General features: G+C 46.4%; 1 protein-coding gene across 2 annotated transcripts in view; it reads right to left on the bottom strand.

The window, feature by feature from the left end:
* Positions 1-7,994: 7,994 nt before the first annotated feature.
* Positions 7,995-18,094, bottom strand: part of EYA2 (EYA transcriptional coactivator and phosphatase 2) — a 260,476-nt gene continuing 250,376 nt past the window's right edge. For both annotated transcript variants that reach the window (XM_057530048.1, XM_057530047.1), the window contains 3 exons: positions 17,506-17,627; positions 15,458-15,558; positions 7,995-8,752 (listed from right to left, as the gene is read on the bottom strand). In XM_057530048.1, the coding sequence (XP_057386031.1) occupies positions 8,672-8,752; positions 15,458-15,558; positions 17,506-17,627 (304 nt within the window). In that variant the 3' untranslated portion in view covers positions 7,995-8,671. The remainder of the gene's footprint in view (positions 8,753-15,457; positions 15,559-17,505; positions 17,628-18,094) is intronic.

Below are 18,094 nucleotides of genomic sequence, written 5' to 3'. Positions count from 1 at the left end.
TTATAGTTTTCTGCATACAGGTCTTTTGTCTCCCTAGGTAGGTTTATTCCTAGGTTGTTTTTTTTTTTTAATTTTAATTTTTATTTTATTTATTTATTTTTTTGGCTGTGTTGGGTCTTCGTTTCTGTGCGAGGGCTTTCTCTAGTTGCAGCAAGCGGGGGCCACTCTTCATCGCAGTGCGCGGGCCTCTCACTATTGTGGCCTCTCTTGTTGTGAAGCACAGGCTCCAGACGCGCAGGCTCAGTAGTTGTGGCTCACGGGCCTAGTTGCTCCGCGGCATGTGGGATCTTCCCAGACCAGGGCTCGAACCCATGTCCCCTGCATTGGCAGGCAGATTCTCAACCGCTGCGCCACCAGGGAAGCCCTATTCCTAGGTATTTTATTCTTTTTGTTGCAGTGGTAAATGGGAGTGTTTCCTTAATTTCTCTTTCAGATTTTTCATCATTAGTGTATAGGAATGCAAGAGATTTCTGTGCATTAATTTTGTATCCTGCAAATTTACCAAATTCATTGATTAGCTCTAGTAGTTTTCTGGTGGCATCTTTAGAATTCTCTATGTATAGTATCATGTCATCTACAAACAGTGACAGTTTTACTTCTTCTTTTCCAGTTTGTATTCCTTTTATTTCTTTTTCTCCTCAGATTGCCATGGCTAGGACATCCAAAACTATGTTGAATAATAGTGGTGAGAGTGGACATCCTTGTCTTGTTCCTGATCTTAGAGGAAATGCTTTCAGTTTTTCACCATTGACAATGATGTTTGCTTTGGGTTTGTCGTATATGGCCTTTATTTTTTTATTTTTTTATTTTTTATAAATCTTTTTTTTTAAAATTTTATTTATTTATTTATTTATTTATGGCTGTGTTGGGTCTTCGCTTCTGTGCGAGGACTTTCTCTAGTTGCGGCAAGTGGGGGCCATTCTTCATCGCAGTGCGTGGGCCTCTCATTATCGCGGCCTCTCTTGTTGTGGAGCACAGGCTCCAGACGCGCAGGCTCAGCATTTGTGACTCACGGGCCTAGTCGCTCCGCAGCATGTGGGATCTTCCCATACCAGGGCTCGAACCCGTGTCCCCTGCTTTGGCAGGCAGATTCTCAACCACTGCGCCACCAGGGAAGCCCCGTATATGGCCTTTATTATGTTGAGGTAGTTTCCCTCTATGCCCACTTTCTGTAGCGTTTTTTTTTTTTTTTTTAAATTTTATAGCTACTTTATTTATTTATTTATTTATTTTTGGCTGTGTTGGGTCTTCGGTTCGTGTGAGGGCTTTCTCTGGTTACGGCAAGTGGGGGCCACTCTTCATCGCGGTGCGGGGACCGCTCTTCATCGCGGTGCGCGGGCCTTTCACTATCGCGGCCCCTCCCGTTGCGGGGCACAGGCTCCAGACGCGCAGGCTCAGTAGCTGTGGCTCATGGGCCCAGCTGCTCCGTGGCATGTGGGATCTTCCCAGACCAGGGCTCGAACCCGTGTCCCCTGCATTAGCAGGCAGATTCTCAACCACTGCGCCACCAGGGAAGCCCTTTTTTTTTTTTTTTTTTTTAAATTTTTTTTTATTATTATTATTATTTGTTTTATTTTATTTATTTATGGCTGTGTTGGGTCTTCATTTCTGTGCGAGGGCTTTCTCTAGTTGTGGCAAGCGGGGACCACTCTTCATCGCCGTGTGCGGGTCCCTCACTATCGCGGCCTCTCGTTGCGGAGCACAGGCTCCAGACGCACAGGCTCAGCAATTGTGGCTCACGGGCCCAATTGCTCCGTGGCATGTGGGATCTTCCCAGACCAGGGCTCGAACCCGTGTCCCCTGCATTGGCAGGCAGATTCTCAACCACTGCGCCACCAGGGAAGCCCTTTCTGTAGCGTTTTTATCATAAATGGGTGTTGAATTTTGTCCAAAACTTTTTCTGCATCTATTAAGATGATCATATGGTTTTTATTCTTCAATTTGTTAATATGGTGTATCACATTGATTGATTTGCATATATTGAAGAATCCTTGCATCCCTGGGTTAAATCCCACTTGATCATGGCGTATGATCCTTTTAACGTGGTGTTGGATTCTGTTCGCTAGTATTTTGTGGAGGGTTTTTGCATCTATCTTCATCAGTGATATTGGTCTGTAATTTTCTTTTTTGGTAGTATCTTTGTCTGGTTTTGGTATCAGGGTGATGGTGGCCTCAGAATGAGTTTGGGAGTGTTCCTTTCTCTGCAATATTTTGGAAGAGTTTGAGAAGGATGGGTGTTACCTCTTCTCTAAATGTTTGATAGAATTTACCTGTGAAGTCGTCTGGTCCTGGACTTTTGTTTGTTGGAAGATTTTTAATCACAGCTTCAATTTCATCACTTGTGATTGGTCTGTTCATATTTTCTATTTCTTTTTGGTTCAGTCTTGTAAGGTTATACCTTTGTAAGAATTTGTCCATTTCTTCCAGGTTGTCCATTTTATTGGCATAGAGTTGCTTGTAGTAGTCTCTTAGGATGCTTTGTATTTCTGTGGTGTCTGTTGCAACTTCTCCTTTTTCATTTCTGATTTTACTGATTTGAGTCCTCTTCCTCTTTTTCTTGATGAGTCTGGCTAATGGTTTATCAATTTTGTTTATCTTCTCAAAGAACCAGCTTTTAGTTTTATTGTTCTTTGCTGTTGTTGTCTTTGTTTCTATTTCATTTATTTCTGCTCTGCTCTTTATGATTTCTTTCCTTCTACTAACTTTGGGTTTTGTTTGTTCTTCTTTCTCTAGTTCCTTTAGGTGTAATGTTAGATTGTTTATTTGAGATTTTTCTTGTTTCTTGAGGTAGGCTTGTATTGCTATAAACTTCCCTGTTAGAACTACTTTTGCTGCATCCCATAGGTTTTGGATCATTGTGTTTTCATTGTCATTTGTCTCTAAGTATTTTTTGATTTCCTCTTTGATTTCTTCAGTGATCTCTTGGTTATTTAGTAACGTATTGTTTAGGCCCCATGTGTTTGTGTTTCTTACATTTTTTTCCCTGTAACTGATTTCTAATCTCACAGTATTGTTGTGGTCAGAAAAGATGCTTGATATGATTTCAATTTTCTTAAATTTACTGAGGCTTGATTTGTGACCCAAGATGTGATCTATCCTGGAGAATGTTCCATGTGCACTTGATAAGAAAGTGTAATCTGCTGTTTTTGAATGGAGTGTCCTCTAAATATCAATTAAATCTATCTGGTCTATTGTGTCATTTAAAGCTTGTGTTTCCTTGTTAATTTTATGTCTGGATGATCTGTCCACTGCTGTAAGTGAGGTGTTAAAGTCCCCCACTATTATTGTGTTACTGTCGATTTCATGTTTTATAGCTGTTAGCAGTTGCCTTATGTATTGAGGTGCTCCTATGTTGGGAGCATATATAATTGTTATATCTTCTTTTTGGATTGATCCCTTGATCATTATGTAGTGTCCTTCCTTTTCTCTTGTAACATTCTTTATTTTAAAATCTATTTTATCTGATATGAGTATTGCTACTCCAGCTTTCTTTTGATTTCCATTTGCATGGAATATCTTTTTCCATCCCCTCACTTTCAGTCTGTATGTGTCCCTAGGTCTGAAGTGGGTCTCTTGTAGACAGCATATATATGGGTCTTGTTTTTGTATCCATTCAGCAAGCCTTTGTCTTTTGGCTGGAGCATTTAATCCATTCATGTTTAAGGTAGTTATCAATATGTATGTTCCTATTACCATTTTATTAATTGTTATGGGTTTGTTTATTTGTTGTTTTGTTTTCTCTTGTGTTTCCCACTTAGAGAAGTTCCTTTAGCATTTGTTATAGAGCTGGTTTGGTGGTGCTGAATTCTCTTAGCTTTTGCTTGTCTGTAAAGCTTTTGATTTCTCCAGCAAATCTGAATGAGATCCTTGCCGGGTAGAGTAATCTTGGTTGTAGGTTCTTCCCTTTCATCACTTTAAATATGTCATGCCACTCCCTTCTGGTTTGTAGAGTTTCTGCTGAGAAATCAGCTGTTAACCTTATGGGAGTTCCCTTGTATGTTATTTGTCGTTTTTCCCTTGCTGCTTTCAATAATTTTTCTTTGTCTTTAATTTTTGCCAATTTGATAACTATGTGTCTTTGTGTGTTTCTCCTTGGGTTTATCCTGTATGGGACTCTCTGCACTTCCTGGACTTGGGTGGCTATTTCCTTTCCCACGTTAGGGAAGTTTTTGACTATAATCTCTTCAAATATTTTCTCGGGTTCTTTCTCTCTCTCTTCTCCTTCTGGGGCCCCTATAATGCGAATGTTGTTACTTTTTTTTTTTTTAAGAGAATATTTATTTATTTATTTTTTAAATTTTTATTTATTTATTTATTTATTTATGGCTGTGTTGGGTCTTCGTTTCTGTGCGAGGGCTTTCTCTAGTTGCGGCAAGTGGGGGCCACTCTTCATCACGGTGCACGGGCCTCTCACTAACGCGGCCTCTCTTGTTGCGGAGCACAAGCTCCAGACGCGCAGGCTCAGTAATTGTGGCTCATGGGCCTAGTTGCTCCGCGGCATGTGGGATCTTCCCAGACCAGGGCTCGAACCCGTGTCCCCTGCATTGGCAGGCAGATTCTCAACCACTGCGCCATCAGGGAAGCCCTGTTACGTTTAATGTTGTCCCAGAGGTCTCTTAGGCTGTCTTCATTTCTTTTCATTCTTTTTTCTTTATTCTGTTCCACAGCAGTGAATTCCACCATTCTGTCTTCCAGGTCACTTATCCGTTCTTCTGCCTCAGTTATTCTGCTATTGATTCCTTCTAGTGTATTTTTCATTTCAGTTATTGTATTGTTCATCTCTGTTTGTTTGTTCTTTAATTCTTCTAGGTCTTTGTTAAACATTTCTTGCATCTTCTCGATCTTTGCCTCCATTCTTTTTCCGAGGTCCTGGATCATCTTCACTATCATTATTCTGAATTCTTTTTCTGGAAGGTTGCCTATCTCCACTTCGTTTGGTTGTTTTTCTGTGGTTTTATCTTGTTCCTTCATCTGGTACATAGCCCTCTGCCTTTTCATCTTGTCTTTCTGTGAATGTGGTTTTTGTTCCACAGGCTGCAGGATTGTAGTTCTTCTTGCTTCTGCTGTCTGCCGTGTGGTGGATAAGGCTATCTAAGAGGCTTGTGCACGTTTCCTGATGGGAGGGACTGGTGGTGGGTAGAGCTGGCTGTTGCTGTGGTGGGCAGAGCTCAGTAAAACTTTAATCTGCTTGTCTGCTGATGGGTGGGGCTGGGTCCCCTCCGTGTTGGTTGTTTGGCCTGAGGCGACCCAACACTGGAGCCTACCCGGGCTCTTTGGTGGGGCTGATGGCAGACTCTGGGAGGGCTCATGCCAAGGATTACTTACCAGAACTTCTGCTGCCAGTGTCCTTGTCCTCACGGTGAGCCACAGCCACGTCCTGCCTCTGCAGGAGACCCTCCAACACTAGCAGGTAGGTCTGGTTCTCAGTGGGGTCACTGCTCCTTCCCCTGGGTCCCGATGCGCACACTACTTTGTGTGTGCCCTCCAAGAGTGAAGTCTCTGTTTCCCCCAGTCCTGTCGATGTCCTGCAATCAAATCCCGCTAGCCTTCAAAGTCTGATTCTCTAGGAATTCCTCCTCTCATTGCCGGACCGCCCGGTTGGGAAGCCTGACGTGGGGCTCAGAACCTTCACTCTAGTGGGTGGACTTCTGTGGTATAAGTGTTCTCCAGTTTTTGAGTCACCCACCCAGCAGTTACGGGATTTGATTTTATTGTGATTGCGCCCCTCCTACCGTCTCACTGGCTTCTCCTTTGTCTTTGGATGTGGGGTATCTTTTTTGGTGAGTTCCAGTGTCTTCCTGTTGATGATTGTTCAGCAGTTAGTTGTGATTCCGGTGCTCTTGCAAGAGGGAGTGAGCGCACGTCCTTCTACTCCGCCATCTTGAACCAATCTCCCTAAGCAGAATTTTTTCTGACAGCAGGTTTTGATGGTGGCAGAAAGGGAGGGCTGGATAGTGCATGATTACAAGTGGGTGCCTGAGTGGCAGGGGTACCAATCAATGGGGAGACAGGGAGGATCCAGGAGCATTCATATGGCTGACTCCCTGGGAGGTTCTGCTCCAGTTCCTTTCTCTACTCCAGCCAGAAGTCAATTCATCCAGTAAAACTCCACTCATTACAAAAAAATCTAAGTAGGCAAATAATAGTGAGGTGGACCCACATGTTCTAGGCAACTAACTCTAGGGATTCTTTACCTCCATTTAACCATCCATCTAACTGTTACACCATTCTTGCACCCACATATCCAGCCATCACAGTATTACTATCGATCACCCATCAACCGTCAGTCGTTCCATCCAACTACTCAAACATCCGTCCATCCATTTAGCCACTCACTCACCCTCCTAACCATCTGTCCATCTTTCCATAAAGCCATGCAACCATTCACTCATCCAAACAACCACCTATCCATTCATCTCACCATACAACCATTCAGTCTTCAATTCAGTCATCCATCCACTCATAATCTATATAGCTATCCATCTAGTCATCCCAACAATTATCCATCCATTTATTCTTCCGTTCTCCAATCACCTTCCTAAACATCCACCTTCAAATCACTCAAGCATCCAGTCACCTAACCAACCATCCATACACCCACCTGTTTAGACATCTATTCAGCCATTTTTACAAATATCCATTCACCCAATTACCTAACTATGATTCCAGTTATACTTTCATCCTTCCTTCCACGTCATCTATACTGGGATTCCAATTTATGTCAGTATCCACTCTGTAGATTGATTCCAAGAATGACACTCGTGCTTGATTTGGGGGAATACAGAGATGAAACCAACAGCACCTGCCCCCAGGGAGCTCAGAGCCTAGCCAGGGAGTCTGTCTCACCCTTGGTGATGACTTTCCATCTATCAGATTCTAGCTCTGAGACTCCAATCATCCATCAAGTCATCTCCCATCTCCACTGACACGGATGCCAGCCAATTGGTGACCCTGGATTTCACCAACATAAATAGAGGGAGAAGCCTATACTTATGCTTAGCATCCAATCAAACGGATCGAGGCCCTACTTGGAACTCTGTGGGCAGCAACAGAGCTCAAGATGTCCTTGGAACTTCTCCAGATGTCCCTCCCTGTTCCCTACACTGGATCCTTGGCTCATCCGCTGGAAAATAAAGTCCTACCAATGGCATGGAGGTCAGTTCTAGTTTCCATCCCAACCCCCATTTTCCCCGTTCTTTTAGTAGTAGCTCACTGATTCCTCCTTTGGGGGATAAGCTCTCCCCAGCTTTCTGCTCATGAGAGATTGAACCCTATCCAGCTCCATGGGCAGCTCATGACTCATGTTTGACACAATCTTGGGGCTTTTGCTAGAACCCCTGTGCAGAAAGTGCTCTCTTTCTGCTGGTATGGTTTTGCCGAAAGATTCTTGGAGCCATCTTTGCCACACAGGGAAGAGCCTGCCCGAGAAGTAAAACCACACAGGAGGGCTTCCCTGGTGGCGCAGTGGTTAAGAATCCGCCGGTCAATGCAGGGGACATGGCTTCGAGCCCTGGTCCGGGAAGATCCCACATGCCGCGGAGCAACTAAGCCCGTGCGCCACAATGACTGTGCCCGCGTGCTACAACTACTGAAGCCTGCAAGCCTAGAGCCCGTGCTCTGCAACAAGAGAAGCCCACACACTGCAGCGAAGAGTGGCGCCTGCTCGCTGCAACTAGAGAAAGCCTGCGCACAGCAACGAAGACCCAATGCAGCCAAAAATAAATAAATAAATAAAAAGAAAAGAAAGAGTGGGGCTTTTATAAAAAAAAAAAACAACAACAAAAAACCACACAGGAGAAAGTCACTTGATCACCTGGATCCAGCTATGGCTGAAGACAGTATCACCCAAAGTTCCTGGAGACGATTTTCTTTTTTCTTTGGCTTAAGGCAGTTTGAGTTGGATTTTATACTTCCGTAACTGAAAAGGTTTTGGAAAACAACAACACATTCAGAAGCCTCAAAAGCAGTAATAAAGTAGTGACACTCTACCCCACTTCAAAATGTAAACGTGGTTTTATTTAATGCCTTTTTCCGTCACAAAGTACTGCCTCCTCCCCAGGGTCCCCTCTTCCTAGAAAACAAGATGGCAGCATAAGGCACGTGCACTGTCCACATGACATCAGGTTACGTTCTTAAAAACAAAAATAAGCAATAGTCTCCCCCACAGCCCCGAATCGCCTCCCTCTGTTCAAAGAATGATTGTCCCCTCAAAGCACAACTCAGAGCAGAGAGGCTTAAATTAGAGCTGTGCACTGCCCCACATGCCAGCTGAGAAAACAAAAACCAACAACACAGGTACAAGAGCGTAATACCAGAGTAATGAGATTAGTCCATAAATTAAAGTGGAGAAAAAAAAGAGCCTGTCCCCTCCTCATCACCAGCCCTCCCCCGAATCAGGAATTCCTTGCTTGTGAGCCTTGCAGAAAAGTCTGGACTCAGAGCCAGCCCTTTTCCCCAAAGTTAAATATTCCAAAGCCACTGCTGGGTACTGTGTTTCTCTGGACCCGTGTTGGAACTGAAAGGACAGCTTCTGAGATGGTCACCGGACACGTCCTCTTGGCGGGAGGGACCCTGCCTGGTGTCTAGCATCTGGCAGGGGAGGTGGGGAAAACCGGGGGTCTGGGCGGGTGGGCTGCCTCTCTGATGGCAGGTGGCGAGGCTGCGGGTTCTGCTATAAATACTCCAGCTCCAGGGCGTGCCTCAGCGCCTCCAAGTCCGCGTGGCAGGATATCCGCCAGAAAGGCATGTTGTGCTGGAACACAGAACACCAGCCACACGGTTACGGCTCTGCACGGTGCTTCCCACAGCGCCCCCGGATCCCACGCCCATGGTTAGAGCCTTAGGAGAATTCACACTGAGTCAGTGTAGCACGTGGGCATTTCCCAAACCGGGAGCACAGAACATCGTTGGTGGACCCCTACGTGGTCAGGCATCCTTTCTATTCCTTCTGAGTCTGTTTTTTTTAAAAAAAATTATTTATTTACTTATTTTTAATTTTGATTGGAGTATAGTTGCTTTACAATGTGTTAGTTTCTGCTGTACAGCAAAGTGAATCAGCTATACGTATACATATAACCCCCTTTTTCCTTCCCATTTAGGTCACCACAGAGCACTGAGTAGAGTTCCCTGTGCTGTACAGTAGGTTCTCATTAGTTATCTATTGATATTTTATACATAGTACTGTATATATGTCAATCCCAATCTCCCAATTCCCCCCCCCGCCCCCCCCCCACCTGAGCCTATTCTGATTGGCTTATCCTGCAGTGTCCGACATGTGGACTGTTTGACCCTCTCTCCTCTGTTGGGACCAGCGTGGTCTTAGGCAGCATGCTGACATGGAATTAAATCACACAGAGAGAGAGCTATTCCGTTTTAAAAATGTGTTCTCAATCCTGCTACTTCAGATAGAAAGTCTTGACTAGATGCTACTGTGTCTTCAACCCCTCCCTAACTCTCACTAATCTCCATTTGAACAGATAGGGCTGGTCCCAGAGAGTCTTTTTTATCTTTTCCTTTTCTTTACAGCAGGTTATGCTTGCTCTGTGTTACTGTCATGCTATCAAGTTTTCAATTTTAAACATAAGTGCATCTATTGAAAGGGAAACATTAAGTAGGTAACAGTACAGGCAGCATGCAGATACAGCAAAAGTTGTAATTGGTGTAAAAGAAGTGTTATGCTGATTATGGAAAGAAATCACTCATGTGGAGAGAAAAATTTGCAAAATATTGATACTTCCATAGCGTGAGGGTTAAATGTTTCAGTGCCCTTTTGCAAAGCTCTGTTCTACCACCATTAGCTGGGTGATCTTAAATAATTTACTTTGGTGCTTGTCTGTAAAATGGGGATAATACTTGCTGTATACTATGTGTATCTTATATTACAGATGAGGAGACTGAGGCACAGAGAGGTCTGACTCCAGAGAAAAAACTTGACTGCCTGTTTATCACAGGAAAATGTGACCGTTGACTAAAGTTGTTGCCTGTCCAACAGCCATCCTCCCTTCTTCCTACTTCCAGAACCCAGAATTTGGCAGCGCCGTGCCCGAGAGGTAGGGGATGAGTTATGATTGTCTAAGCAAGTGATGACAACCCCAGCCTTGTTAACCAGGGGTTTGTCCTGTATCCTTCTGACTTGTGACCCGTTGAAGCCAATGAGGAAGTTGGCTGGGGGCTTCTGGGAAAGGTTTTCCTCCATGATTAGAGAGGGGCACCTGAGGAGCACTCCTTCCTCCTTACTTGCCCTTTTTATTTGGATGCTGACATGTTAGTATGTGATGTCTGGAGCCGTGGCAGCTGCTTTGGGATCATGAGGCAAAATATCAGAAAAGAAAATGCCAAAGATGGTTAGAAAGGTAGAGCAAAATGATGGAAAGGGATGCTTGGTGAATTTTTAGACCCATGGAAACAACCTAGGATACACTTACTTGTAATCTTTTTTTTTTAAAATTGGAGTATAGTTGTTTTACAATATCGTGTTAGTTCCTACTTCTAATCTTGTTAGGTGAGCAAATGTTTAAGTCCTCATTACATAGGTTTTCTGCTACCTGCAGCTACAAGATACTGAGCCTCCTCAAGACAGTCATTGACCTTCAATTATTTACTGAGTGAACAGAGGGTGATGAACATATGGATGCCCCAAGTTCTTGTGGTAGTTCTGCTGCCCCTTGAGGTTCTATGCCCACAGGGTAGAAACTATACAGGTGTCCTTTTGGTTCCAGGAGCACAACGACCCTTTCCTGTCTCTGGGGGCTCTGCACTTTTGATAGTTGGGTCAGGGAAGGCCTCTCTAGGGGGGTGACATTTAAGCAGGACCCAGAGAACACAAAGGAGGGAGCCATGCAAACGTGTGGGGAGGTAGTCGAGGTAGAAGACAGCAAGTGCAAAAGGCCTTGAGGAGGGTTTGAGCTTGAAATGTCATATTCACTGCTGCCTTGCATGGCTCCTGGCACATAGTGGGCGCTTAATAAATATTCGTGGAAGGAATGAAAAGAGGAAGGGAGGGAGGAAAGACAGGAAGGTGAGTTTCTCAAGCAAAGCCCTCAGTGGACACATCTTTTTCTCTTTTGCCCAAAGGAAGCAGAAGACTGTCCATCATGGGCAACATATGCCAGCTCTTTAATGCCTTTCAGCTCCCCCACCCTCCCCTCACCCCGGCCAAGCCTTTCATTCTCTGCAAAGATGGATGCTGGTCACCACCTGGCCAATCCAGTCCCTCTTCAAAGAGTGTAATTCATTTTTTCTGGGAGGAAATGAGCAAAGGGGAAGAGACTATCTCGGCCATCTCCCTCCCAGGCCTGGTGGCTCCAGAGTGTAGGTAGATTTATCACTTGTGGAGAGGGGGAGACAAATGACCCACTAAAATGGAGATATTAACAACACTGTCAGCAGAAACAGTTGAAGCCCCTCGTCCTGTCGCCGTATTTCATGCTGCTCAGGCGTCCAGTGGCCTGGGCTAATGAGTCCCATCCATCAGGCCGGGAGAGCTGCTGGTGCACAGGCTTTCTCACTAATGGGCTGGGGCTGCTGCTTCAGACACTAAGGGGGTTCTTAGGGGAGCTTGGTGCATGGGGTGTGTGCCCCAGTCTTCTTTGGTGGACTCCACTCTCTTCTGACCAGGTCAGGGGTGCAGACTGACAGTGTTTGAAACTCCTAAGTCCACCTCCTTCCTGCCAGGCGTTTGGAGCAAAACACACAGCAGTTTTCATGTACCAGCTGTGTGACCTTAGGTAAATTAATGAACCTCTCTGAGTCTGAAACATGTTCCCTATAAAATGAAGCGGAATGGTACCCACTTCGCAGGGGGAGGGGGTTGGAGGATTAAATAAAATGATGATGTCAGTAATAAAGAGTAGTGGTTAAGGCCTGGGGTTAAGTAGGGTGCCAGTTACCGCCCTGCCACATGCCAGCTGGGCTGGAGACTGCCAGCTGGCTCCCAACACCCTTTCTTCCCTCTCTCTCAGAAAGCGCTTTTTTTTTTTTTTTTTTCTTTTCTTTTGCTAGGAACTTGGCGGCTGAGAATAAAGGGTACATCTCCGAGCTACCTTTGTGGCAAGGTGTGATCATGTGACTCAAATCTGGCCAATGGGGTCTGAGCAGCAGTGATGTTGACCTATATCAGCTGTGCTCTTAAAACGAAGAGGAGTCCTTCCCCTTTTTCTTCCTGGTGGCTGGAGTGCAGACGTGGGCGTGGTGAGGAGCCGTCTTGGACTTTGTGGAAAGAGCAGTACTGGGACTGGCAGAGCAGCAAGACAGAAGGGGCCCGGGTCCCTGGTGCTGTCCCAGCTGTCTGGGCAGCTAACGAGAGATGAAGAAAGCTCTCCACTGTTTAAGCTGCTGTCTGGCATCTCTGGCAAAGCAAACTCCACAGAACCTGGGCAGCCCTGGCCCCGCTGGAGCCCACCCCATCCACACCCTCAGCCGGGTCGTAGCAATGTGCTTCTCCTGTGGACTTGGAGCAAACAAGAGATTTCGGTGAGTTTTCATGTTATGTGAAAACTGGCATTCTTGTTTTCTTTTTCTGCTGGCTCCCCAGGAGAGAGAACCTCCTCTGAATTTCTGAAGGTGGATTTAGCCTTCTCCCCTCCCCTGGCCCTGGGGAGTAGTAATCACACAGCTTCGGGCTGTTGAGGGCTAACTAGGCATGGTTTCTCTGCTGGGCCCCATGCGCCTGTTCTCAGCAAGTGTGACAGATTAAAAAGGCAGCTCAGAGAGGGTTGCCATCTGCTGAAGGCTACACAGCCAACAGTGGCAGAGCTAGGATTTAGAGCAAAATGCACTCCCCTGGTCACCTGTTTCTGTGAGAGCAGGGCGGCTGTAGGGTGAGGTGAGGGAGGCGCCCGGGACACAGAACTTGAGGAGGCACCTCCATCAGCTCCCCCTCCTCCTGGCCCCCTATGCGAGGGCGACCCCAGACCAGCAGGTCTCAAAGGAGAAGCCCGCCCGTTAGGGGTGACTTGGCAATTTCTAGGGGTGTGATTTTTGACTGTCGTCCTGATTTGGGGGCACTGCAGGTGGGGGCAGGTCTCCTGCCTCATCCCACACACCTTCCACCTGAATGTCTTTCAGATGTCCTGCCAGATATTTAAGTAAGCACAAACCCGTTCTTAATAACCTGAGTGTAGACCCTTAACTCCACTTTACTTGTCACATATAAATAGAGCATTTTTCTCGTGCTTTTAATAAAACCTGACTTTCCCAGGGCTGCAATTACCGTGTCAACTGGGGAAGTCTGTTTTATTCAGAACCTTCCCATGGGTTGCTTCGCAGTTTGGAGCAGTCACGTGACAGCTGCGGCACCTCGCTGGCTTCGTGAATGGCCAAGACCGCACGCCTGTGTCCCCTGTTTGCCGGCTCACCTCCTCAGTGATGGCACATTTGGGTGTGAGATTTTGTGCTCAAATGTTCACATACTGAAGCACACATTACTGTGAGTATAAATGACTTTCCCTTATTTCTCTTTGATGTATCATCGGATGTTGATCTCCTGGACATTACGGTTATAAGGAGGTTTTATTATCCATTAGTATTTCATTTCAGGAGAGTAAACCGTCATTTCAAAACATCTGCTACGCTGCCCTAAGAAACGTCCCTTGACTGGTGAGAAGGTGGGTGAACGGCAGCCACTGCTTCATGGATGTCCCTGTCATTCTCCAGGTGAGAACCGGAGGGCATGTAGGGGGGGTGCCCGCGGCCACGGGCCTAAGTGGGTTCTCTACCCAACTTTGATAGAAGCAAAGTGGGTTCTCAACCCAACTTTGATAGAAGCAGAGTTTATTTTGATCGCCGTCACATGCTTAGGGCAGAGGTTATTTTCTATTAGATCTGAACTTGGAAGAGGGGCTCTAGAATCCCCCTTCCATCCTGGCAGTGGGCTTCAAGTAGTCTCACCAGAGACCATGCTCTTGACCTGGCACACTGGTGCTGGATTCATGTGATGATTCACGCTACTGTTTTGGTCATATTCTGGTGTATCACCCCTACTACTTACTTAATATTTTTTCCTCTGAATCAATTCATTTTTAAAGTTTAAGAAATATGCTTTAAAAAGAAGTGCTCAGGGTAAAAGCTGAAGTCCCTCCAAAGGCCCCAGGCACCTCCCTGACCGCACCTCCTGCCCCTCCCCACTCGCCTGGTGCATCGCGCAGCCAGCAGCTACGCCAGCTCCCTGCACGATGCTCCAGCCTTGCGACCTCTGAACTTCTTGGATCCTCTCCGGGAACTCCCTCCCTCTGATACTCACTTGGCTCACTCGCTCTCCTCCTCCCATCTTTGCTCAGCTGTCACCTCGCAGCGAGGCAGGCTTGACCACCACGTACACATGTAGCCTGCCCCTCTCTTAGAATCTCCTCTGTTCCCCATTCTCTGCTTTATTTTTCGCCAAAGCTCTGGTCATCATCTGACACGCATGTTACACTTAGGGGTTGATTGCTCGTTCCCAGGCTGTGAGCTGAGAGAGGGGTGAGAGCCCTGTCTGTTCTGCTCACTGCAGGAAGCCCAGCGCCTGCAACAGTAGCTGGCACACAGTAGGTGCTCAGCTAATGGAGCTTACACACCAGCTGGAGAGTCGGTGATGAAGCCATCAATCACACAGGTAATTCTTTCATGACAGGAGGGGATAATGCCCTGGAGAAGGAATAGGGACAGCTGGGGCAGGGAGTTGCAGGCAGGCCTGACTGAGCTGGTGGGAGCTGGTGAGAGAATTCTTCCCTCTGGAAGTGTTGCTGAGGCTGAAAGGATGAGTCCGGGAGAGCTGGGAAAGCGGAGGAGCCTTCCAGGTGGATGGAACAGTATATGCAAAGCCTTCTAAGCACCCCTCTCTCGGGACCCTCGGGGCCCTCCGTCTTCTCATGAGTTCCATCCGCTGAGACCCCTAAACATTTTTGCATTTCCTTTGAATCTGTTTCTGGGGCAGGACGGGGGAAACTACGTCCCCCAAATTAAGCTCTGTGACATTAACCATCTGCTTCCCAGGCCTCTCTGGGTGGGGGGTGGCAGGCTCTCTGGGATGCTGTTGACAGGTCCAGATCCAGGGCTTTGGCAGCTGTTTCTTTTCCAAGAACAGAGCTGTGGCCACCAGAACCCCCCTGCCCCTCTCCTCATGGGCCTGAGATCACAAATGCAGGATTTTCTTTTTCATTAGCTTAATGCTGTCTTTATTAACTGGGAAGGGTTCCTGGAACATATGATCAGTAAGCATTAAATAAAACACACACACATGCACCAGCCCCCCGACCAGCCTGCCCTGACAGAGGGTCTCTCGGCTCCCAAGCAGTTGTCCCAGAAACAATGCAGGGCTACCGGGGTGGCAGCCAAAGGCCCGGAGGGGGATTTGCAGGAAATTACTCAGGATGCTTCTGTGATTTCCAAATGGGAGGGGACGGGCGAGCAAAGAGCCTGGGAAGGAGACAGGCTCAAGAGAGGAGGAAAAAGCAGCCGGAGAGATGGACGGAGTGAATACCTTTTTCGCCCCCTGCTCCTCTTCCACGCCATCGCCAATCACGATGTAGACAGCTTTTCTGCCGAATCTCTGCATTATCCTCTCAAAGCAGCTCTCCTTCCCTGCACGCACGGAAGAAGGAAAGAAAGAAGACACTTGGTGAGGACCCAGGATTGAGGTGACTAATAACCGCTAATCAAGAACTCACTTTGTACAGCCTTCTTACAAAGGTCTTCTTAGGGACCAGGTATTAATCATTTCATCCTCAAGCAAACTTCGAGGCGTCACTGTCCCCATCCCCATGTGATGGATGACAATGCAGAGGCACAGAGAGGTTAAGTGGCTTGCCCACGGTGACACAGCAGGAGAGGCAGTGCGGGGGTTTGAGACAAGCCCTGGCGTCTATGCAGCTGTCCGGTGTAGGAGTAATGGGCCCATTATACAGATAAGGACACGAGGCTCTGAGAGGTGCCCTGGACATGATCTGCCCAGGATCCCCAGAGTTAGGAAGCAGAGGTGCCAAGATTCACGTGTCCGAGGTGGGCAGCCTGGCGACAGAGTGGCCCTTGTGCGACTCGGCTGTTCGTTGTTTTCTTGCTCCCTGTAGATGATCACCTTTTTGTATTTATTTTCCTTCTTCCCAGTGGCTGGGCAGCAGCATCGATCCAGGCACACTAAATTCAGACCTTAGCTCATCCTGTTTCAGCAAGTTTAGTAACCATCATCATAATGAGAAGAGCACTAAAAAGAACAGCTGTCACTCAGCAGATGCCAGCATAGAGTAGGCTAAGTGCTTCACCGCCCCATCGGGATTTCTTAGCCTCCGTGTTACTGACATTTTGGGCTGGCTAAATTCTTTGCTGCCCTGAGCACTGAAGGATGTTTGTTTAGCAGTATCTATCTCTGGTCTAGAACTTCAGTAAAGGCAAAAACTGCTCTAAGAAAATGCTTCCAAAGTGCATACCATATATTTGTTCTTGCTCCAGAAAAAAAACAGGTAAACATTTCTAATTAAAAACAACTAGGCTTTGTATTATTATACATTTTTAGGTGATACAAGAAAAAAAAAATCAGCCTCCTCCCCCACAAGAAAAATCAGTATTACTTGCCCCGATGACAAACGATGCTGTTAATTTCTAGTTATTGAATTCTCTTATCTGATGAAAGTTCTAAGCCTAAGGCTTGTTTTCTTTGTTAATAAAGGAGATTAGCAAGTATTAAAGAGGTGTTAAAGCAAGATAACACTAAATTGAGACCATCTCTTTGAAAGAGCATTAAAAAAACAATAGTTTTCTGTGTGGTTCGAGGTTAGATTAGTTAATGGCCATACTACCTAAATTAAAACCACCTCATATACCATCCTGGGGCAGGGGAACTGTCTTCCTCTGCTTCCTTAGTAATGGAATTTCATGAGTTTTACCTGGGCTCACAGTCACTTAGCTATGGACTACATTTCCCAGCTTCCCTTGCAATTAGTTGTGGCCATGTGACTAAGCTGGGTTAATAGGAAGTGAGTAGAAGTAACATGCACCTCCTTCTGAGCCTTGGCTTTACAATAATGGACGCACATTACTCCTTCCTCTCTTCCCCCTTCTCATAAGCTGGAATGACAATATGGCGGAATCTGATTTGACCATGTACATGAGGATAAAATTATAGGGGATGGTGGTAAAATCAAACGGGAAGAACCTGGCTTCCTGGGTGAGTATGAGGACAGAGTCACCCCATCAGCCTGGATCACTCACCTCTGGTCTGTTGACATCTGAGGGAGAAATAAGCTTTGGCCCTGATGTAATTAAGCCCTTGTATGTGGGGTGTATTTGCTACAGCAGCTTTGCAGGTATCCTAACGAATACACACACTTTGGAAAACTGCAATCCTAACCAATTTCTCTAGAAGCAGAGGTTAAACCCAGTGGGTCTATGAGGGTTGTTTGGGGGATTTGTCCATGCTCATGGACAAGCTCTTTAACTTCCCTAGTGTCGTTTTCCTTAAACTTTCCAAACCTGGCAGGCAAAGCTGACCTTACCCTCCCTCCCCGTACCACTCTGAGGTCTGGGCTCCCCTACCTGTCTTGGTTGCACTGTAGATGTTCTCAATAGGAAACACGGAGCCCAGTCCGTACAGCAGGACTTTGGCCAGGGCAGGAATTAGTTGAGTGGTGGTGACCAGCACGTTGACACAATTGGGCCTGAGGACAAAGGAGATGGTGAGTCAGAACTCCAAGGTACCACAAGGCCAGGCCTCCTCCCCCTGCAGCTGAGCCTGGAGTCGGTGGGAATTCTGATGGGGTTTCGAGGCTCTGGCTAAGTCGTCTTCAGGTGAGGCTAGAGCTCAAGGATCCTCCAAGCTATTCCTCTCTTTTAAGCCTGAAGCTGCCTGACACATTGAAATCTAACAAACACAAGTGTAATATTTTTCCTATTTAAAAAGCAAATGTTAGGGACTTCCCTGGAGGTCCAGTGGTTAAGACTTTGCCTTCTAATGCAGGGGGTGCAGGATCGATCCCTGGTCAGGGAGCTAAGATCCCGCATGCCTCGTGGCCAAAAAACCAAAAAAAATAAAACAGAAGCAGTATTGTAACAAATTCAATAAAAACTTAAAAAAAAAATGTTGGGCTTCCCTGGTAGCTCAGTGGTTAAGAATCTGCCTGCCAAT

This window comes from Balaenoptera acutorostrata, chromosome 15 (assembly GCF_949987535.1).
Source record: "Balaenoptera acutorostrata chromosome 15, mBalAcu1.1, whole genome shotgun sequence".
Lineage (NCBI taxonomy): Eukaryota > Metazoa > Chordata > Mammalia > Artiodactyla > Balaenopteridae > Balaenoptera > Balaenoptera acutorostrata.
This window is presented reverse-complemented; position numbering and strand designations above follow the sequence as displayed.